This window comes from Periophthalmus magnuspinnatus, chromosome 11 (assembly GCF_009829125.3).
Source record: "Periophthalmus magnuspinnatus isolate fPerMag1 chromosome 11, fPerMag1.2.pri, whole genome shotgun sequence".
Taxonomy (NCBI): Eukaryota; Metazoa; Chordata; class Actinopteri; order Gobiiformes; family Gobiidae; genus Periophthalmus; species Periophthalmus magnuspinnatus.
Window position 1 is genome coordinate 15,170,933 of NC_047136.2, and position 23,236 is coordinate 15,194,168.

At 37.9% G+C, this 23,236-nt stretch overlaps 1 protein-coding gene across 1 annotated transcript in view; it reads right to left on the minus strand.

Annotated features, from left to right (window-relative positions):
* Nucleotides 1-5,165: 5,165 nt before the first annotated feature.
* The window catches only part of macf1a (microtubule actin crosslinking factor 1a), a 175,159-nt gene continuing 157,088 nt past the window's right edge, over nucleotides 5,166-23,236 (minus strand). The window contains 16 exon segments of the mRNA XM_055225486.1: nucleotides 5,166-6,763; nucleotides 7,912-8,020; nucleotides 9,521-9,613; nucleotides 10,784-11,001; nucleotides 13,843-13,875; nucleotides 14,862-14,924; nucleotides 15,821-15,938; nucleotides 16,822-16,839; nucleotides 18,203-18,277; nucleotides 18,945-19,099; nucleotides 19,328-19,490; nucleotides 19,996-20,144; nucleotides 20,362-20,464; nucleotides 20,995-21,183; nucleotides 21,722-21,994; nucleotides 22,985-23,179. Of these exon segments, the coding sequence (XP_055081461.1) occupies nucleotides 6,516-6,763; nucleotides 7,912-8,020; nucleotides 9,521-9,613; nucleotides 10,784-11,001; nucleotides 13,843-13,875; nucleotides 14,862-14,924; nucleotides 15,821-15,938; nucleotides 16,822-16,839; nucleotides 18,203-18,277; nucleotides 18,945-19,099; nucleotides 19,328-19,490; nucleotides 19,996-20,144; nucleotides 20,362-20,464; nucleotides 20,995-21,183; nucleotides 21,722-21,994; nucleotides 22,985-23,179 (2,202 nt within the window). The 3' untranslated portion in view covers nucleotides 5,166-6,515.

Sequence of the window (23,236 nt, forward strand, 5' to 3'; positions counted from 1 at the left end):
CACATAGTGGGGCTTTACACATACTTTGAATGTAGAATATTAACAAAAGCAGTTAATAGTAATAAACTAGATAACACTACAGTGATCAAACAACCTATCATCACAAGTATGTGTAGCAACTCATAACGTATTAACAGTCAATAAAGTAATAGCTTTGGCCAAGTTTAAGTGTAATAAGCCCATAATGTAATAACAGGCCAATAATGCCCACATTATTAGCTGAAGTTATTACCTTATCAAAGAAAATGTTCCTTGTTATGCCAAAGCTATAATAATCAATAATAATCATAGTCAATAATATAACAAGTTATTACAGAATTTCTCAAACTCTTTTAAGTTTACCAAGCTCCTTGAGGTGGCAATTCACTTTGTAATCCTCTTTTAGACCTGGTTTAGTTAGATTAATCCTGGAATAGCTTTTTTTTATATGGTTTAGATCTAGTGGCACTTGGAAAGCCAAATCTTTTCTTTGGTGGGAAAGGTTTGAGACAATAGTTATTACATTATCGGCGTATTATAATATTTAAACAATTATTAAGTTATTGACTATTATTATTAATTTATTCATACGGCACCAACATGTTGGAGAGGTACTTTGGTGCTAGGCCATGGAGTGACTTGTTCACAAGCAGAGCTGCTTTAGAGCAGTCTCAGTGCTGTGGTGGGGTCTAAAACTTGACTGGAAAATGTCAAAGGAGTTGTTCATTTGGAGAAAGTTAATAGGCTGTTGTAAACAACTTTTTCAAGGACTTTGCCTAAAAATAATAGACTCGAGATTGGTTGGTAATTGTTCAATAATGTGGCATTAAGACCAATGTTCCCTCTAATTTTTCACAAGTCTGAGCAAACACACAAACTCCCTGAGCGTCCCATGGACCACTGTGAGCGACATCAGACGTGCGCACTGTGGTCACGCTGCATCGCATCCATCCAAGTTAAATGGTTTATTAAAGAATCAAATGACCACATTTACATTTCTGTTATAAGACTTTTAATTAAGTGCTTTAGCCACTTATACAATGAAAATGACAAAAATCTTGCTCATGACCTGTGTAGTATGTTAATGCTATTGGAAGTATAAATATTTAATTTTAACTATGGCACAACATGAGCTTCCAACCAAACCAAGCCAAATGTAAACTCCAATGTTGACAGTCCGGTAACTCTTTTCAGTATATGACACGATCATTTGATTTTTACAACTCATAAACTAGTGACAGTATCAATGGCCAATACACACTGAGAGGAATCTGTATCTGCACAGCTGTTCTATTACTGTACATTTATATATCATATCAAAACACAATATAAAATGTATATTTGTATATAAAATATAGTCAAAACGAGTGGTATGGGTCAAAATAAATATATATTTACAAACCACACACTGCAAACAGTGAACAAACACACACACACTTCAAAATGTAAACAAACACACACTGGAAACTAATAATACACTGTACATGATTGTATCATTTATGTGTCTCCTTTGAACAACTACAGGACCAGGCGCTAATTTCTTACTAAGAAGGAGTTCCTTGTCTGAATGAGTAAGTCGCTTTTTTCTGCACATCTGATGATTTTCTTTGATGATGATTATGATAATTTTACAAACTGTACCATGAACAATTATGGTCTTGATTTTTCATGTTGATTCTCAATGTTCCGTATACACTTATACTTTCCCATCCCATCAGAGAGCTTCCTGTGGGCATGTCCTTCAGGATAATTACACATAAACGTCCGGCCTCTGAGACGCTGGTCTGCAGCTCATCGTGGAATGTAAACAGGCCGATAAAGCAGAGATGGAGGAAAATGTTTAATTTCTTCAAAATATACACCATGATATACACCATGTTTACTTCAGAGAGATTACTGCTTAATACATGAAGTAAAACATTTATAAATAAAAGTATTAGTTTCACTTAATCAGACTTAACAAAAGTGCATTCATAATGAACAAATTATTTATTCTAAATGATTCAGCCTCAGAACCTACTTAGGAGTTTGGGTATTAACTAAGTAGTAGCTACTAAATAGATACTAAGCCTGAATTATTCTTAATAGACTATTTGTGAATTAGGTCTTCATCCTTTATTAAAGAAGATCTATTGAGCTTGTGTCCGCTATAGTTATAATCTATGACACCCGTGGATCATTTTGTTTGCACGATTTAAATCCCAATATTAACCTAAAATGACTTGGTAAAAGACACCAGTCCACTAACTTCCACATTAGAAAACTGCGGTGCCCAACAGGAGCTGACGTCACTGTAAATGTCATCTCAACAAAGAGGCGTGTAGTTGTCGGCACCTCTGATGGACAGCAGCACATCAAGCGGGCAGTGGATTTTTAAAATTTGTACCAAACTACGCTATGCTGCCAAATCCTATGTGTATCACTGGTTAAGAAAACTCAATTGACAAATGAAGTAAGTACAGAGCGGTGACTGTCTTTAAAATAAGCAATTAAAGATCGTATAAAACATGCAATCACTCCAAATACACCTTCGGGTGAGTAAATAGTGAGGGGAAACAACTATAACATGGTTAAAAGCTCTGAGAAGTCAACTTTCCATAATTAAACACTCCCTACATGCCTTTAGGGGGCCCTAAACTGAATTTGCCCTTGGGGGCCCTCTCCACTTCAGTGCCACATGTTCATAACATTCAGACACAACCATTTGTTAAAAGACTGAAAATTCTAGAGGTTCACAACACTAATAGCCACAAGTATAACAGTATAAAAATGTGTAAGGAAGGAGGGTCTGCCAGAGAAATTTTAAATTCTGGTACATTTTAATGTGTTACAGTTGACTGAAGTGGGCTTACATTTATGAACTCTTTATGTCATAAAATGCAGGGTTGGATAGAGTAGCCAAATTATGTGCTTAAGCAAGGGTACACTTAATTCAAAATGATATCACTCAGGAAGTACAAAGTAGTGATCCACATTAAGAGTTGTATCAGAGAAAAATCCTGGACATAACATCAGATTTATAATCATCAGATCATTTGAACATTAAATAACAGAACTGAAGATGAGCTGCTTGGATGAGCAGCGAAACGTCTTCACTCCTACAAGATTTGTCCAGTTGACAGATTTAACTTCGTTGTTTGCTAAATAAACAATAAATAATTGCTTAAATAACAGAGGATTTTAGGATCACATCATTTTTATGTTTATTGTTAGGCTTTGGATGCGAGATTTCGCCAAAATGCGCATATTAATAAGTAGGATGCACAGATGCCGATTCCAGTATCGGGTGCCAGTACTCGTACTCCTCAATGGGCTGTCGATACTAAGAGCCGATACCACTGTATCTGTGTTGCCTCTTGTTTGAGCTCACAGCTCTCCACAGAGCAGTGAGCTCTGGACATAAACATGCACATTGTTCTGCACATTAAGCGCGGCTGTAATCACATGTGACTGTCACTTGAAATATACAAATATTTAAGACTCTAAAGGCTTTTATAGTTGACAGAGAATACCAACGCAGTGCTTGTGTTTACGACAGTAGCACGCTTTATTTATTTACTTATTTGCTTGTGCTGCATTGTAACTAATTAAAATTAACAAACACATTTAGCAACAGAGCGGGTTCAAAGCTTTTAAAAGACGTACAGAATGAATATATGTGTGAAAGTGAGGCCCTGGTAAAAGTAACACAACCGTCACTGTTATGCTAACAGTTAGCTCGTTAGCAGTTAGCTCGTTAGCAGTTAGCTCGTTAGCAGTTAGCTCGTTAACAGTTAGCTCGTTAACAGTTAGCTCGTTAACAGTTAGCTCGTTAGCAGTTAGCTCGTTAACAGTTAGCGCGAGTGCCCTCTGCAAAGAGGAAGTGGTAAATATTAAAGCCAGGTTCTTATCTGAGTATATTTAATTTGAATTACACCTAAGTGATTTCAGTAGATAACATAAGAAAAAAAAAAGTCTATATTATAAAAATCATACAAAATGAATTAGTTCACTACTATAACCAAACACCAGACAAAATGTCTGGAAATGGTATTTTTACTCAGTATCAGCGAGTACTCAAAATGAAGTACTTGTTTCGCAAAAAGTGATATCGGCGTCCCTATATGAGCATTCACAACACATTCAGGACTCGTTCACAGGTCGTTCTTTCGTTCAGCAGATGTAACAAAGATTTCAGGAGCATTGACGCTTTAACTACACTCACAACATCTCACAGTTTAGAGACAAAAGGATCAGACACAACCAAAACCAGCCAACGGACTCACCTGCTGTCCTCTGTCCATCTGAGGTGTGTCCTCTCTGTCCTCTGTCCGTCTGAGGTGTGTCTTCTCTGTCCTCTGCCGCTCTGAGGTGTGTCCTCTCTGTCCTCTGTCCCTCTGAGGTGTGTCCTGTCTGCAGAATTATACAGTCCATCTTCACTGTTTTATCTGCAGGTCCACTGGTGTAAAGTTTGACATATTCCGAGTCCTCTCTAAAAAGTCCTGTCCCCAAAACAAAAGCCCCTCTGGAGATTTTCATACATTGTCCCATACTTTAGATAAACAGAACATCACTAGTTAAAGTATTTTAGTTTGTAGTACACCCATTCAAACGTCCCTCTGCTGCCTCCGCGCTCCCAGAGTGCACCTGGAGGGGAGGGGTCCTTCACGCCAGCGTAATTACGTCGATGTCCACACCAATGCCTGGCGCAAAAACAAATGTAGGCAGCACATATCTAGCTACTGGTAACAAAACGCATTTAGTCATTTAAGAAGGATATTTAGACTAGTATAAACCCCCGAGCGCCGTTTAGTTTTAGGGGAAAAAAAATTTCAATCATTATTTTCAATATAAATGTATAGGCTCTTGGGGGCCCTCTGGTGGCGGGGCCCTAAGCAGCTGCTTAGTCTGCTTATAGGCTGGGCCGGCCCTGCCTACATGCTACATGTTTCACTGACAGTGTAAGAATATATAGCATATTTTAAGACTACCCAAATACTCTAATACTCGCTAATAATCACATGTGAATACATAACAGTGTCTTGCCTACGGACATAATAGCAGTGGCTGATCAGAGCTTGGGTTCGTGGGCAACTGCTTTGCTAATAAGGCACTTTCACCTAATGGCATTGGTTGTGTAAAAATTGTACATTAAAATGATGCATAGTTGTTACATTGTTGACACATAATAAAGAAGCAAGAGTCACTTTTACTGCAAGCATATTTTAATACAAAAACAGAACAAAAATGTTTATAATTTTAGTTCTTTTTACTTTTACACAATTGAGTCATAGTAACGCCCCCCCTCCCTCCCCTCGTCTTCACACTGAGATAAGCACAGCATCAAAAGGTGTAGGCTCCTCTGCCCAAAAATCCACCTCCAGACAAATAAATAAATAAAAATCACCTAAACAGGTCTTTAATCGGTCACTTAATTCATTCTTCATCTCGTACATTGAGATAACAGACACATCTCTGGCCCCAACATAACAGGGCATTTGAAAAAGCCTAAAAAGAAGTACAGGGGGCGGGACATGAGGGAGGAAACCTGCTCTCATTGGTCCGCTCGGTCACGCCTCCTGTCAATCATAAATGTAGTTTCTTGTCTACAGATTAAGGGCAAGTCCCCTTTGGTCATGATTTGGAAACCGAGCAATAGTAGCAAAAAGAACAAAAAAACAAAACAAAAAACAAACAAGATGGTTAGTGACAATGAAGACAAACTTTACACACAAATCGCACACATTTTCTTGGTACAAAAGTTTTGAACCAGTAATACTCAATCTGCAGATGATATGATGTCAAAATAAATATACTCTTATTATTTATTTAAGCTAGATAAACAAAATCAGATATAAATTAACCACAAAAAAAGACATTCGCAAATTAAAACGTTTGCATACAGTGACCTCTAGTTTCTTGTAACACTTGTCTACCTTATCATCGTCAATAGGCCAAAAGTGGACGAGGTTAGTGCATGCTGGTTTGGGTTAAACTGTCAGTTATTATGTGCTGTTAGAATAAAAATAGTCCTTTATTTCATTACCAGTTTTAAGTTGGTGTATTGTTGCACTTGCCTCGTGTTGAAATGCAAATCCTTGTCTCTTTTTTGGGAATACTTTTATGTCTTTTAGCCACCGGATCGCTAAAAGTATCTCGCCCAAAACGCAGGAAGCTGCTTGGTTGTTTCTGCTGAGGCGACACATTTCAGTTCGGAGGAAGTGGCATGGCAGTTGTTGCATATTTTCTGTATTTTTTTAGCTCATCCTCGAGGCATCTGGGCTGGAAAAACCAAAATGTCTTCCTTAACAGTTTTTGTTTGTGGTTCCCCTCTATCCGTTGCTCTTGCTGTCTCGAATCAGGACAGGCGAAACAAGTAACACAAAATAAGGCAGCATAAGTCAATTCAGTGAGAAGAGAGAGTTCCTGTCTTAAAGGGAAAGTCAGTGTGGACAATCTCTCTTCGTTCTTGTGCATGTTTTAATTTGGAGAAAAGTTGAGACAGAAATAGCATGTTTTTCTGAACACTTTCCTCCGTAGTGCTAAGATGTTCGTGATCATTTCTTGGTAGCGCTGGTAGTCTTCGGGCTGGGGGCCTTTTTGGAGATAGTAGGGATTTTGGATGGTTTGGCGCCCCCTCCTGGTCGTCGTGGGGTGTCAGAGGCATCAGAGCAGACAGAGCGGGCGTCCTGGAGCTCTGAGGCGTCTGAAGCATCGCTGCCACGGCGACTGCTCGCCCGGCTTCCGGCCCGGCTCCCAGCCCGACTGGTGGGACCACTGGTAGTGGAGCCCCCGCGCTTTGGGTCTGAGGGAAGAGACAAGACGACAGGAGTTGGCGTTAACCAGCTATGTCACAAATGGATGGACGAATGATGTGTCTTGCCCAATGACACAGCAGCAGTATACTGAAATGACTGCTACTAATTTCAGACAATTGATACTTTGCAGTGACATCACACTGTGGATGTTCTGCATGTATGTCTATAGCTAAATATTCAGTAGTTACCATAGAGACAGTGCACACATTTACGCACACAGCCTGATAAGTTTTCAGATTGTCTAAAAACTGATGAAAAAAAAAATTCTAAATTGATTTAAACAACACATTTTTTGTGAACCTGTGATCAATACATGGTCCCATTTAAGTGTTTTCAGCAAATTTTCAACAGATTTTAAACAAAAAGGTGAGTTTAACTGAAATATGCTCGAATTAAAGTTTAATTTAAATAACAGAGTTTTAGACAGAACAGTGATTTCAGATAGAATACTGATGTCAGGGCTGCTACAATTAATCACCAATAATGGTGACTAGTGAACTGTTAAAATAATGTCATAGTATTTTAATAATTATAATCTAAAACACATGACAAAAGAAAGCAGCATTATTCTGTTTTTCATCAATAATACACATTTTATTTCTAAATATTCTCTATTAGAAGTCTTCAGCTATATTCCATGTTTATTTGGTTAAAATTGTATTCCTGAGAGTCTCAATATACAATAGAAATAATCATTTGAGTTGACGACCAATTTAAAAATTCATCACTGACTGGTGGACGACTAACATAAGAGTTACTTGTAGCCCTGTAAGGCAATGTAGATGCTGTCAAATGAAATCCAGAGTCGGCTTAGTACAATTTAAAGGTGCACTTGGCAAAGTTTCTGGAGGGGTCCACTATCTGTTTGTCTCCATGGAGATGTTATTGCTTTGCCAGGAGTATGGTATCAGATTAATGCAGAGGGAAGCACGCTTACAATAATTATAATATATAAGTATATATGTATTTCAAGGTATTTTTCACCAATAAAAAACAGATTTATTCAGAAAATGTAGGCAGTTCCACCTCAACAATCAAGTCAGCTCTTAAAGGCAATGGGAAACATTTTCCCATAGCAAATTCCATACAGATTTTCCACATCACAGGTGTGTGATGTCTGTGAGTAGACCCTCACCAGTCCGTGTGGTTTTGCTGGTGTGACAAGTTCCTCCGTTCTCTCCGGTCAGAGATCCTCGGCTCGAGTGGAAGGTCGGCCTCTTCAGCTTTGAGCCCGTTGCTGCCCCCTACAGGAGCACACAGGCAATGTCAGGAGGATGTAACAGTGGTGAGCAATGCAGAATTATGCATTACAACAAAAATAATACACAAACTGCGACATGTGACACAAAGTTTATGGATAACACCAAAGACGTTTGTACAAAATGTGAAAAGATGAGTAGTAACTTTTTTCCTGCAGTGTTGAAACTAAACTTTATAAGTAAATATCTCCTTTGTGAAAATATTAATAGTCCAGTGCAACTACTGACATCACTAAAACTAAATTGTGCTAATTTTAGGATTACGGAACAATTGATACATCATGCTGGGGGTGTTCTGCCTGTATCCCTATGGCGGAATGTTCAGCAGTTACAAGGGTGGCACAATGCCCACATTAGCAAACACTGACAAAAAGTTTAAAATTTGTCTGAAAACTCGAGTAAAAATTTAAAAAAAGGAATTTAAACAACAACATTTTCTGGAGCCTGTGATCAATACGTGCGTTCATGGTCATGTTTAGGTGTTTGAGTTTCAACAAAAAGGTGAGAGTGACTAACTACAAAAACTGATGGATAATGCTATCTAGTGTGTAACTGTAATGTTATTAGAGAGGGCCATGTTTAACGGCAAAAATCAGCCCACCTGTGGTAGTTCCAGCTAAATAGATTGTGTTAAAACAAAGCTCAGATTAAAGTCTAACCTGAGTAACAGCGTTTCAGACAGAGTAGTGCCTACAGTTAGCATTACACCCCCAGCGAATGTTGACGACATCAGCTGCAAAGTATTAACTGGTACTATTTAATGATAGCTTTACCTAAATTAGTCTTAATAGGGCATCAAGAGAGACATACTTTTTCATGAACAAATATGTGAATAGGAATGATTCGGGCTGTGATATGTTTATGCTTTATTAAGACTATTAAAAGTGTAGTTATGAGAAAGTGTCAGCAACAATCTTTACTAATAATACACACAATAATGTACACACTCCATACTACAATGACCGACAATGGTTCAAAAGGGAGCCCATAATCTTACAGCTAACCATAAGGAAGGTACAAATAGGGCTTCACTAAATAGATCACTAAAATACTCAAACATGTGGATGACATCTAAAACCTCTCAAGGCACGTTTTTGATGGTAGAACATGGTAGAAAGCTAAAACAGAAAATCTATTTTGCGTAACACCCCCTCTTTAAAGACTTTTACTCATGGACTTTTTTCTGTTCAAAAGATATAATACTTAATTTTGTTCAACTATGTATTACTATGGCAACGCTACTAATTTCTTATTCTGAAATCTATGTAAACATTCAAATTAGAGTTTAAATGATTAAACTTGCAACCTTCCTCCTTGTTTTTATTATGTTATTATAAGCCTCTGGGCATATTAGATTGTTAGTGCAGTAGCCTTTAGTGGGGCAGGTATTGGCGGGACGGGGCAATAGGTAAAGGGGTAAAAGGTGCATTTTTGAGGTACTTTTAGTCTGAGCGCTGTCGGGATACAGATGTTAGAGTGAGTTACCTCATGGCCATCGGGGCAGCAGTGGCACTTGGATGATGCCGGTGTTTTACTGTGAGCCAGCCACGGTTTGGCATAGTCGCGAGTGTGGGACGACTAAAGGTAGCAAGGAAGGAGGCAAGGAGGCGAGCAAGGAAAGGAAACGAGAAAGCAAGCATTTGTAAAGGGAAGGTGTCATTTTGAGTGTGGCCCATCAATGAATTAAGGAGGATTTAAAGCAATATAGCAGGAAGAGGAAGGTTGTAAAATGCAGAAAATACAAGGACACAAAACATAATTTCACAGTTAGGGATGTGATGATTGAGACAAAACTCAAAAGACAAACAAATGTACAGTTAACATTTAGACATGACATGATTCAATGTTTTCATGTTCCTAGAATTGGATCATGTCACAATTTCAGATGGAAGGAAAGAGCCAAAGGTATTAGCATTTGATATTATATTTTGTCTATAATACATAAAGAAGAGTAAATTAATCTTCTGATTATATTATGTGGACATCACTGAATATAATTTATTATCTGCAGACAAGCTTTAATACTTTAGGTTTATATAGAAATTTGCAATGAACTTTTAAACTATGGGTCCTTTAAGAGGGGGTAGTTACACATTATTTAGATCACCGTGTTATATTGCATTGTTTTGAAAATGCTTTAATTACCATATTCACTTTCATTCACATCGTGCCAGGTTTGTCAAGTTGTTGTGTACAGTATTATATCCTGATTTTGTACATTTATGGAGAATTGTCATGTGAGAGGGTGACATAGATTTGTGGGCTGAGCATTGCACAGAATCTTACAGCTAAACCATAAGGAGGGTTTGAAAACGGCCTGGGAGAGATCACTTTTGATGAGGAAACAATGTTATAACATGATAAAGTTTTGCATAATATGCCCTATTTAATAATGTTGCAACATCATAGACAAATGACTAAACATATAGACTTTAGGTTGACGTTAACTATAGCAAGAATCCAAAACCTACTGTACATGCTATTCATGGATTTTAGCTTACAACATTTTGAGGAACATTGAAAAGATAGGATATTTCATTTTAAATTAATTGGTATTGCAATGGTCCTCATCTTTCATTCTTCTGAAACCCATGGATATCTCTCAACATATACATATTTTTTAATGTTTACAAAATATCTATTAAAATATTATATGATCAAGGAATACTGGCTCTTGCCCTTATCTGAGATTGAGACATCATCTAATCCTAGAATCTATAGAACAACCCAGTGAGTGCTTATCCATACCCGGGAAGATGCAGAGGTGGTGGGTGTTGCGGGCGCAGATGGAGCAGAGGGTCCGGACGCTCCGCTGTGAGAGGCCGAGGAGGAGGAGCGGGTGGGGGATGCGTTTCGGGAGCCTGGCTTGGATCTTCTTCCTCTGGACCTAAATGCTGCAAGACCCTGGGACGCCCCCTCTGGTAGGATGAACTTCTCTCTTAGTTCCAAATTGGTCCGACCGCGAGCTGGAATAAATCAAAGACATAGGAGTTAATATCTGAAGGTGGGGTAGGTGGAGGTCCCATGGGTGCAGAGGGGAGCAGAGCAGCGTGCACGTCCGATTTGAGGTGCGTGTGTTGGGGGCTGTCTGTGCACTTTGGTCCAGTGAGAGTGGGACAATGTTAATCAATGAAAACAGTTTGAGCTTTCATTGAGTATTTTTACTGAAACAAGTTGGTGAAGGAAGGCACATACTTCAAGAGGAACAAAGTCTAATTACACTTACAATCATACAGGTTCTCAGCCTGGGGTTTTGGACCTAACAGTACACTGAATATCTGAAAATAAACATGCTTAATAGACTAAACGTCCAGCTAGTTACTCCTGACCAAACCTAGCTTATGATCTGACAACAGGTTCCTAGGTATCCCTGAATGGGTCAAATGCAGAGTACAAACTCCCTACAGAGAACAAAAAAGTGTACTTTACCTTAAAGAAGATTTATTTTGCTTGTGTCATAGTTGTAATCTATGACACCTGTGGATCATTATGTTATAATTTTGACATTTTAAATCAACGTTCATCTAAAATGTCTCAATAAAAGAAACCGCTCTCTTCCATGTTAGAAAACTGCGGTTCCCAGTGGGAGCTGTTGCCGTAAACATGATCACAACAAAGAGCTGTAAAGTTATCAGCACCTCAGATGGATAACTGCACATCATGCTAGTGAGCCGAGGATTTTTACATTTTTACCCAAGTAACTATGCAACACTGCCGAATGCTACGCAGATCACCAATTAAGAAAATAAAATTGGAGAAGGAAGTTAGTACAGAGCAAAACGGGAATTGTTGCTTGCTCAAACATGCACGAATCACTCCAAATACAATTTTGGGTCAGTAAATGGAAGGGAATTAAGGGAAAACAACTAAAAAGCTCTGAAAAGTTGATTTTTCACAATAGGCCCACATTAACCTGTAGTAATATAAATTAACCTAAGACCACTTTTAGTAGGTAAATGTTGTGCATATGTAGGTCTTTCATGTTAAGTTATTAAAAAAATAACACATTGCTATACATCACTACAATTCGATGTTATTCTTTACTCTCATTCACCAAGATATTTCTATTCTCCCTGTTGGTACACTGTGTAATATGCTTACATTATATAGACTGCGGTAGTTGTGGGGTCATGCCTGTTAATGCCAAAAGCAGGAGACAAACTCAGAACAGCCTCAGCAGACAACCACAAGCCTGCAGCCATCCCAGCGAGAGCCCAAGTCCGAACCAACAAAATCACATTATGAGCCCATGAGAGAGGACAGAGCAGAGCCAGGGGTGAGTGTCGATATGGCAACAAATAAACAAAAATGATAGAAGACCAAAAATGAATTGAGTTTGTAGCTTTTTTTAGCACAGCCCCAGCGATCAAACAGAAGGACGGCCAGTTTAATAAATATGAGTGCAGCCTGTAGTTAGTCCTGCTTTAGCCTGTAATCAAATCCCACCAGCAAAACAGCATTAAGGAGAGAGCCAGGCTGACCACGCCCAAGTCCACAGCACCAAACAGTGGGGTTAGCACGGATAGCAAGACGTTATTTTATACTACTTTGTACAAGGCAGTGTTTGTTATATTGCCTTGTTTATCATTACAAGGCATATAGATTTATATTGAAAATGTGCACATGCTACATTTTCAGTTTACTAAACTTACATATACAGCTAAGCCAGGTGAGGTATCACTGCAGCCTTATACTGTATACAATTACTATTTGCTAATCGAGACATAGGCAGAGGATATTACCAGTTTTGACCCAGTAAATTGGGACTTACTTCATTGACCTATAGGGAAATGTAACCGTTATAGATGCAAATTACAGGGCCCATATAATGCTATTTTCTGATCTATGCTATAATATTGTTTCCTTATCAAAAACATACCTGGAATTGAGTTTTGTTACACACAAAACCTGCATATTTAGGCTGTGTTCTTGTCTCAAACAGAAAACACTCTCTTCCACCTTGTGATGTCATGCAGTGATACAAGAAATGCTCTACTATGTTTTTAAACTCCTTTTACCATCACTAGTATCATTTGGATAATTTCAGTCCTGGAATCTCTACTGAACAAAGGGTAAAAGGCAGCTGTTGACCTAAATACTACCACTTCATGACATCACAAGGTGGAACAGAGCATTTTGAGCTTCAGACTTTTATCAGACTAATAATAAAAGATTAGGTATGTTTTTGATGAGGTAACAACGTTCTAACATGGCCTAAAGCTCACAAAAGTCAACTGTGCATAATATAGGACCTTTAATACACACTGTCCCTATCAAATAAATAAACAAAAGGATAACTTCAGTATTTTGTATTATTGCCTAGAATTAACTACTGCATTGTAGCTTTGGTAACGGGATATAATGAGGTTTACTAGCATGACTGTAGGTCTTTTTTACAACATTTAACCTGAAAATTATTAGTTGAGTTCACATGTCAAAAGTAGCATATAATCTGTACCAATACTACAGACAAAAAGAGATGACCTTTTTAATTTAGAATATCCACCCGATTGTCATTATATGGTACATTACAGATATTGCAACCCTCGCAACTGATACTATATTACAAGATTTTTGCTAAAACAAATTTAAAGACAAGGGGTTGGCCAGATCCTGCTGGAATGGGTGAGAGAAGCGAGAAGCACAGAGGACAATACAGACACCTAAACAAACAGAGCCTGAAAACACATATATAAAAAACAACATAGTAAAGTATGTTAAAATTAACACATGAAGGTGAAATGGCCGCTGATGGAGAGAGTGAGAGATGGAGAGTGAGAGATGGAGAGAGAGAGTCAGGGAAGTACCTCGACAGCAGAAATAGCCAGGAGTGACTGTCACTGAGAGACACAGAAGACAATGTGAAAAACTGCATGCTAGAGGTGTGATGAGACCATAGGCTCAAACAAACAAATCATTCAACAGGTCATTTATTCATAGACGCACACACACTTTTGACCACCAGGGAGCCCGTAGCTTCCCTGAAACATGTAAAATACTGTAGTGAGTTTTCTTTTTTTCTTTTTTTTTGCATTAGGCATCAGCAACAGGAACAGGAAGTGAGGAGATGTAGAGAGGGAAGTCCCACCCCCATTATGAAAAAAACTACAGGACACTAACTTTGAAAGACATCAACAGTGGACAGGTCTACATTGTCTAACATATAAAAATGTACTACTAACAACAAAAAACTGAAACAAAAGTGCAGTGGACTGAAAGGACAGTAGCAAGATCAGACTAAAATTAAAACTTTGAATTGAAGGATTTATAGTATAATTCATTCAGGAATGCGTTTGATATCACGTGCTACTATTTATGAGTGTAATTTTAAGTCTGCATCTATAAATTCCCATACGATTTTCTATGTTATGATTTTGTTTGTACATGGACAGTGCACAAAATTATACTAATCTAAATACAATTGTCAAAAAGATGCTTGAAGTCTGCCTGCCAGGTTATCACAGTCCTTGGATGGTTCATGTTCTGCGTCATCCCTCCTCACCACCAGTGGGCGATATTGATGGTCATCCTCGATTCATAGACATTCATAACTTTCATTATATAGTTAAAAGCAGTCAAAGTACTACATTGTGCCTTTAATATTTTTCAAAACTTAGGGTCCCATGTAAGTCCATTTAAAGGGGAAGGACTTGGCCTCTCTTTATTGTTAGTCAGGTGTTCACAGTCAGCAAGGCAAAGCGACAACAAGCCCAAAACATTAAAATATTAAGAACAAACAGAGGAAATACATGGCAACAGGCTGAAGAGAGAGAGGCATCAGACACTTTATTTTAGAGCAAAGGTGAAGATTTAGAGGAAACCCAACCTATACGAGATGAGATGGAGCTACTGGAGTCAGAACGGAGGATCTTAAGTCCGGGATGTTGAACTGAGGAAAGAGAAAAAACCAAGAGAGAGGGATGGGAAAGAGGAGAGGTCCATGCATCATGCAAAATATTAGTGATCACATTAGACACTACATGGAGACAGAGAGAGGAGTGTGTACGAGAAGAGATAGAAAAGTGTGATATAAAAAGATGACAAAATCTGACAAAAAGGGAAGGTAATAGACTGGAGACACCACTGAAAGAGACTGGAGAGAGATCAGATACAAACTGAAACGTAGGTTAAAGGTACACTCTGTAACTTTTCTGATTGAGGGTACACTGTAAACCAGCTAGACTCAATGGAAATGTTAGCTTACTTACACAGAGTTATTGGCTTACTTACAATGTCCTTCTATGGTATTAAAATTTGTCTCCATGGAGACAAGCAAATGGTGCCACCAAGTCACATGACAGATCTGTAGATAAGCGACCCCGCGCGACAAGCGTACCTTCTACCAGAAAAGTTATGCTGTGCTTCTTTAATAATCTTAACTTATTGTGGAACAGTTAAAAACTGAGTGTGTTTGGGGACTGAAAATAAAATATTATGGCTCTTAATATGATTTAGAGTAAACCATTTCATTTCACTGTTAATTTAACTCCAAACTCAACACATTTTCACATCTACCACTGATCTGATCATGAATTCTTTCACCAATACTGAAAAGATGAGATGTTAACCTCAGTCAACTAACTAATTAGATAAAAGTTAACCTTGCAGAGTGGTAATGACCATTTAAATTTGTAACCTTGAAAATAAAAATTTACTTTTGTCTATCCAAAAGAAAACGTAACATTTCAACTGCCCAACTAACATATGAAACACAAATCAGGACAAGACAAACAGTGCGTACAAACAATTTCCTCATGATTTTGTCTCAGTAGTAAATCAGCTCACCTCTACATGGATCGTTCTTGACCAGAAACTCGTCCAGGGCCATCCAGCCTCCTCCGACTCTCACCATGACCGTGCTGCGCAGAATACGAACCAGCCGCAGCTGCTGAGAATCCCCAAACTAAACACACACCAACAAAACAGAACATTTAATACAGAAAGAAATATGTATGTCACTTTTCTGGCGGAGGGTCTTTCACTATTTTGTTGCCATGGAGATTACTCATTACTTTGACTAGATTGTTCCATAGTAGGGAATTATCTATTTCCATTGAGACAAGAAGGAACCATGAGTAGGCCAAGTTATAGGTCAGATCTGTGGACAGGAAACTGTTTTTTAATCTATTTTTAATGCAAAAAAATCACATCTGATTGAATACATGCACGATAGACAAGTTTGGAACAATTCAGGCAATGCAATTGCATCTCCATGGAAACAAGTAGGTGGCGGACCCTTCACCAGACAAGTTACATAGTGCAACTTTAAGTATTATATTTTTGCAGCCATCACACCAAGCAGCCCAAAATGACCCAAACAAATCCTCCTCAACAAATCATAATTTTTCTAACATGCAAAATAAACATGCAAATTATACATCTATTAAAAATAAAGTATTCCCAGCCCAAAGTAAATGTGTAAACAAGAGATTGACAGTTCAATAGTGATTATAAAAATAAAAAAAATTCTCAAAATACCAAAGGTCCTGAGCAAAAATATTTCTTCAAACCAGGCTGACAGATTTGCTCCCCAGCATAAAACAGGATAAATTGTGAATCTCTAAGTACGCCTTCAGCTTGAAAAAAATGTTGCTAGAAATCAAGAAATCCACACAAGAGGACTGTGAAACCTGCTGACAAGGCCCAACCCACAATAAAGGCGCTTATCTCCTGGACTTCAAAGTTTTAAATTGACTCAAAAATGAGGTTTAGGAGAGCGCTTTTGATTGGAGCAAAACCAGGAAGCAGATTCACTTGTCCAATCACAGCAGAGGACGTTACTTTACCTGGTTTCCGAGGAAGAACTAAAAATCCAGACACGGAGCAGAGAAATGAGGGGAGAGAAAGAAAGGAAAATGTAACAAAATGTATTTACAGTTTATATTTGTGTATATTGTGCTATAACATTGTACTGCATTTTAACTTTGCATAATATTAAAGAGGGGGCATTTTACTGCTAACTCATAAAATATTTAGACCAAAACCTTACCTTATCTTTTATTGTTTTTCACGCTCTGAATCCCCCCTCCCTTTGCTCCCTCTCTAGCTCTATAACATTACAGCGTGCATCCCACTAATGTCCCTACTGCACATCACATCAGGTTTGCCAAGTTGTTGTGAACAGTTTTGTATCATACTTTTGTATATTTATGGAGAATTATTGAGTGAGAGCATGGGTGACGTAGACTTGTGGACTGAGCAGAGCACAAAATGTTACGCCTAACTGTAAGAAGGGTTCAAATAGGGCCTGAAAGAGATCGCTAAAATACTCAAACACGCATGGATGACACCTCTTCAGGCATGTTTTTGATGAGGGAACAATGTTATAACATAGTGGAAAGCTCAAAAAATCTGTTTGGAAAATACCCCCTCTTTAAGTGTTAAGGTATAGTAAATTAGTTATGTAAGCAGCAATTGCAGTGAAATAAAATGTTAAAATGTTTAAAATTGTAAATGGTGATGAAAAGAGAGAAACAGGAAAGAGAAACAGCTGTTATGACACACACAGAACAGGAGAGGGCGTCCAGTGTCGCTGTGAGACACTAACCATCATTGACCATGAGGTAATGATAATAAATGCAGATGATATGAGTCCAAAACAAGCTGTTAAAATGAATGACTCCTGTAAACAGCTGTATAGATACAAACAATCAGTATGAACAATCTATTTTATTTTATTTATTATCAACCAAATTTCAAGTTAATTACAAAATCTAAAATGGTATTACCTTTCAGACTATTTCTTGTTTGGATATTATTTTTCATACAAGAATAAATTAGGTTATGCAATGTTTTGTATACTGTACACCAAATGCACTGATCACAACTGTGCAAATTCTATACTTTACACATAAAAATTTTTCCACTATGTTTTATTAAATTTTTTGTTCTTGGGTGAAATTTTACAGTAGATATTATACAATTTCTAGCCCATAAGACATCTGGTTTGTATCTACGCAACCACATTTACAAGGCATATTAATGTGATGAGACCACAAACAGCAGCTGATCTGGTGCTCTGTGACACAAATGTTATTATTAAAAACATAGAAAATACACCATGAACTCATGATGTGACATGAAATGAAAAACAGCCATTCAGTGATATTATATTGTTATAAATTAAAAGCTTCAGGTTAATATCTTTTAATTTTGATCTGAACTTACCCTGTACTTGTTCTCCCCGATCTGCTCCACTTGGAACCTCTTGGCACATTTGCACTGCGCCACCTGTCGTGTGACCTGATCAAAAAACACAACAGCTTTATAAGCCTGCTATAGCAAATTATTACGTTCTATTAGGAGTGTGACAAAATATCGTTCAAGTTGTGATTTTAATACAGTTGAAAAAATAGTGCTAAAACATTAGCACACACTGCATGGCCATATTAATATCTTATCTGTATCATGCCGTGTATTCTAAGTATTGAATTGTGAGTGGCCCTATGATTCCCTGCTCTTACATTCTATTACTTACTAGTATTTCTACTGACAATTAAATGTAACACTCTTCATCTTAATCTTTTCTCATTGATATTGTAAGATGTTGTGTGATAGCATTCACTCTTTAGTTTTTAAAATAAGTGAATTTAACACCAAGGTTATTAAGTAATTTAAATACAATAAAAAGTTATTGAAGTACTAGCTTGTGAATAATATATTTAAATAAAACAGTTACAGAGAGGAGCAACGTTTTTTCAAAAGAAAGTGAATTGGAGCTGATGGAGCCGAATCTCGCCCATGCTCACTTCCCATTAGGAATGCAACAGCTAGAAAGTTAGCAATGTCCATTTATATACGGTATACAGTCTATGATTGTGTGTCATGTATTGTTTATAGAATCTAAAGTTGCCCTGGGATTCCAGGCCACACTAAATATAATTTCTTCTGAGAATTAAATGTAGCTTACCTCATCTTCGATCTTATCAGCATCTGTGGTTGGTCTGTACGCGTCTTTGTTTGGATGTAGAGCAGCAACAAACTCATAATAGTCAATGTAACCGTCTCCATCACGATCAAAGATGTCCGCCACTGCCGTCATCTCCAGTTTACTGGTCGGGAACTCTGCAAAAACAAGAGTAATATATGTTTAGCTATGACTTAACTTACAGACGAACTAACGATTTCAAATGTAGTCTATTGTTTTTTTTTACCCAGTTAAAGGGGCTGTACCAAATTTTTTGTTTTCAAATTGTGACAGACAGATAAATACGTATAAACTATTAGCCAAACAAATTATACTATCAGGAAAAGCTTATGTACAAGTCCTTTATATACAGAGCTCTAACTCACTTGAAGCCAGGATGCCGTCTATAAACTCCTGTCTGGTGATCTTTCCGTCCTGGTCTTTGTCGATTCGTCTGAAAAAGTCCATCACTCTGGACTTCTTATGGTTCATCCAGCGCATGTACTTCTTCCTCCACACGTCAAAGTCAAAGTTGGCAAATTCCTTGAGCTGAAAGTTGACAAATAAAAATGTTACCATCTATATTGTAAGATGAATGGCTAAAGAGATTCTAATTTAAACAAATTAGTTATTTGAGTCATAGGTAAGCTAAATAATAAAACAAAAATGAGAACTAGGAAAAATATGGCTACTACTCTAAAAATGTACACAATTATCGAAGAAATGGTTTCCACTACTGCATAACAATTGCTAAAAAGACATCTAAATTATTGCTACTTCAGCTAATAGTTCTTACTGAAACAAAAGATACAATTTTTAGCTATCAGGCTAACTCCGGCAAATATATGTTGAAGCTGCTTACTGAAACACTAATTAATATGCACTGTCCTAATTCAAATACATAATTAAAATATTAGTACACTTTGTTTTACACATACTACTGCTATTATCACTGGTACTCTTACAGCTTTTTGGTCCAAATACCAAGTAAAGAACTGCCATAGTGGGGCTGATTTTGTGTAACATTTCTTAGAGACAGCACATGTGTCAGTACCTCCTCCAGTCTGTCCAGGGCATCATTGAGTTTACGTTGCCGTTCCAGAGCCAGGAGCCAAACTTGTTGCCATCTAGCGCAGAGCTGATTCAGACGAGGATTCGCTGATGTGACCTGTACTGCCCCCTGCTGTTGCTGCTGTTGTTTACCTGGAGATGATGGAAACTCTATATTAGTCATTTGCATTGTTTTGTCTATTAATTTTATCGCCAAAGAGACACTTGTTGACATTCAGGAACCAGTTCAAAAATAAAACATCTTAATTAGCCTTAATAAAGCAAAAACAAAAGCTTAAAACCATAATGAAGATATTGTTTAGTAACAATGATTCATGCTCAGTTAATAAAATGTAAAAGTTAAACCTACGTGCTCCTCTCCTCTCTGCCAGTGTCTCAGAGGGTTTTCTCTTGTAGGATTTAGTCACTTTGTCGACATCCGGCTGCTTCCTCGTCATCTCCTCCATGAAACTCTATAATGTACAAGTATTCATTAAAAAGTGAAGTTAAAGTTTATTAATTACAACAACTGCTATGTTCTTTACAGTGCAAACAGGCGTGATCTATGCAAGTTACAGTTGGATGAATAATATTATAAGAAAAAGTAGTTCAGGCAAAATATCTGGCGATTCATTTTAATTCTGTTTTTTTTTATTTTTATTGAATCCAAGTAATTCCATTGATTGATTAATTGGCTACAGGTCCTTCTGCACATTCTAGCCTACCTCATATTCTCAGCACTTTCCCATACAAGTACTAACCAGTCTCTGCGTCTGAGATGATGAGATCAAGCTTTGACATTGAGGTTTGGCCACTTTAACTAGGAAGTTGCATAGTGAATTCTTAGTGGAACTCTTACATTTACTTACTACAGCATTCAATAATTTCAATATTTAAAATTTGTTTGCCATTATATATTATATATAGTGTCAAATACAATGGCATTGACTCCACAGCATAATATCTGGGGCTACACTTGTCATTTCTCAGGCTAGTGTCTGACCTGGTGTTCAGTGATGAGTGACTTGAGCTGGGGGATGTCCTGTGGGAGGGGGTCTGTGTCTCTCTGGATCAGGGTGGTCTCAGCGAACTGCAGCCAGGACAAGAGCTCTTCCAACAGGTTAGCATTGTTCAGCACCTCGGTCAAAGCTGTCTCCAACCTCTGCTCGTGCTGCTTAGCCCACGTCAACACCTAAACAACAAAATCAAATCAGTTTTTATCTGTACAAGTGTTACTAATCAACATATTTAATGAATTGATTTATATATGTAAAATACAAATATATGAAAAAATACAATTCAGCAATTATAAAGATTATTATGATAATATATGAGGGTTTTTTTTGGCCTGTAGACTTTGACCAACAAAATAGTATAGTGTGAAATGGGGCTGAAGAGTAAAAAATAAGAATCAGGCACACAATATCGCTTTGGCTCAACATGTACCTCTATCTAAACTAAAACAATAAACAGATTAATTTACCAAACATAAATTAAAGGAGGTTAGTAGCAAGTATTAATACAGTATACATTGGTATAAAAATGCTTTAAAAGCCATTTTATTTCCCTTTTTATTATAAGAACAAAGTAAGACTGGGTTATTGCCAGGCAAGACCATTCTGATTCCCAACTCACAACTGGCTTAATGTGTCTCCCATCTCTACACACTGCTGTCTTGTCTAACAAATTGAACAGAGCAAACAGAATATAATGTAATAAAGGCTCCATACCTCCTCGAAGCGTGCTCTGATGATGGTGATCCAGTGCTTGATAGTGGTGATGGAGTCTGGGTGACACAAAGTGAGAATAGCCTCTCCCATCCCTGCGGCCTTGTTCACGTCTGTTCTTTTGTCCTCCACCGAGCCGAGGAAGTCTCTGTGCGCATGGAGCAGGGCCTGGAGAGTCTCTGCCTCCTCCGGCAGAACGCCACGGAAACGCAGGCTTTGCTCTGCCTCTGACAGCCACTCCAGGAGCACCTGCACCGCACTGCGAAACTCCTCCGCCTGAAGAAAGGCAAGTATAGGTTACACTGGCTAGTTATGAATTATAAAGTGCTCTATCCCAAATATGCACCTTTTATTTTTTGATTCTACTTAAACAAACACTATTATTATAGCAACTAATGCTATGGCTACTAAGCTGTTCTACTTAAAGTGAGTATTACTGGTAGTATTGTGAATTATAAAGCATTTAAACTTGCAATGTATACTGCCTGGCCAAAAAAAACAAAAGTCACCACCAAAAAAAAAGGTCACACACTCTAATATTCCGTTGGACCGCCTTTAGCTTTGATTACGGAACATATTCGCTGTGGCATTGTTTCGATAAGCTTCTGCAATGCCATAAGATTTATTTCCATCCAGTGTTGCATTCATTTTTCACCAGGATCTTGCATTGATGATGGTAGAGTCTGACCGCTGCACAAAGCCTTCTCCAGCACATCCCAAAGATTCTCAGTGGGGTTAAGGTCTGGACTCTTGTGGCCAATCCATGCATGAAAATGATGTCTCATGCTCCCTGAACCACTCTTTCACACTTTGAGCCCGATGACTTCTGGCATTGTCATCTTGGAATATGCCCGTGCATCAGGGGAAAAAAAATCCATTGATGGAATAACCTGGTCATTCAGTATATTCAAGTGTCAGCTGACCTCATTCTTTGAGCACAGACTGTTGCTGAACTGGAGCAAGTTGCTTAGTTAAATCCAGGTGGTGACTTTTTTTGTCCAGGCAGTGTATATAGCAAATGTTAAACATGTCATAGAGCTTTAACTGAGATCAGATGACACTAAAAAATAATCTAAAATAAAACACGTGTTGATTTATGTATTTCAAAACATATTTGTAAACGTTTAAACAACAGTGCAAGATATTCCATGTTTGCATCGGATCATTATGATTTGCTAATTCATAATGAGTTATTGCAATTAATCTCGCATATCATTTAGTTGATATTAATACAAGTAGAATAATGTGATTTAAAGCCCCTCTCACCTGTTTGAATGCTTGCTGCAGCCTGGTCTGTTTGGTCACAGACAGAGCACACACAGTGTCCCAGCGGTTGCTAAGCTCCTGCAGTTGAACTTTGACCCAAGCTGTGTCATCCCGTCCTGTGTCCATCAGGTCCCGAGCCGACCGCTTCAGAGCCTGGATGTTTGTGGTCCTCTTCCCTAGCTCCTTCTGAAAAGCCTGTTCAGACAGTGAGACAGAGCAATGACTTAAAAAAAACATTTAAAATGACCTAGT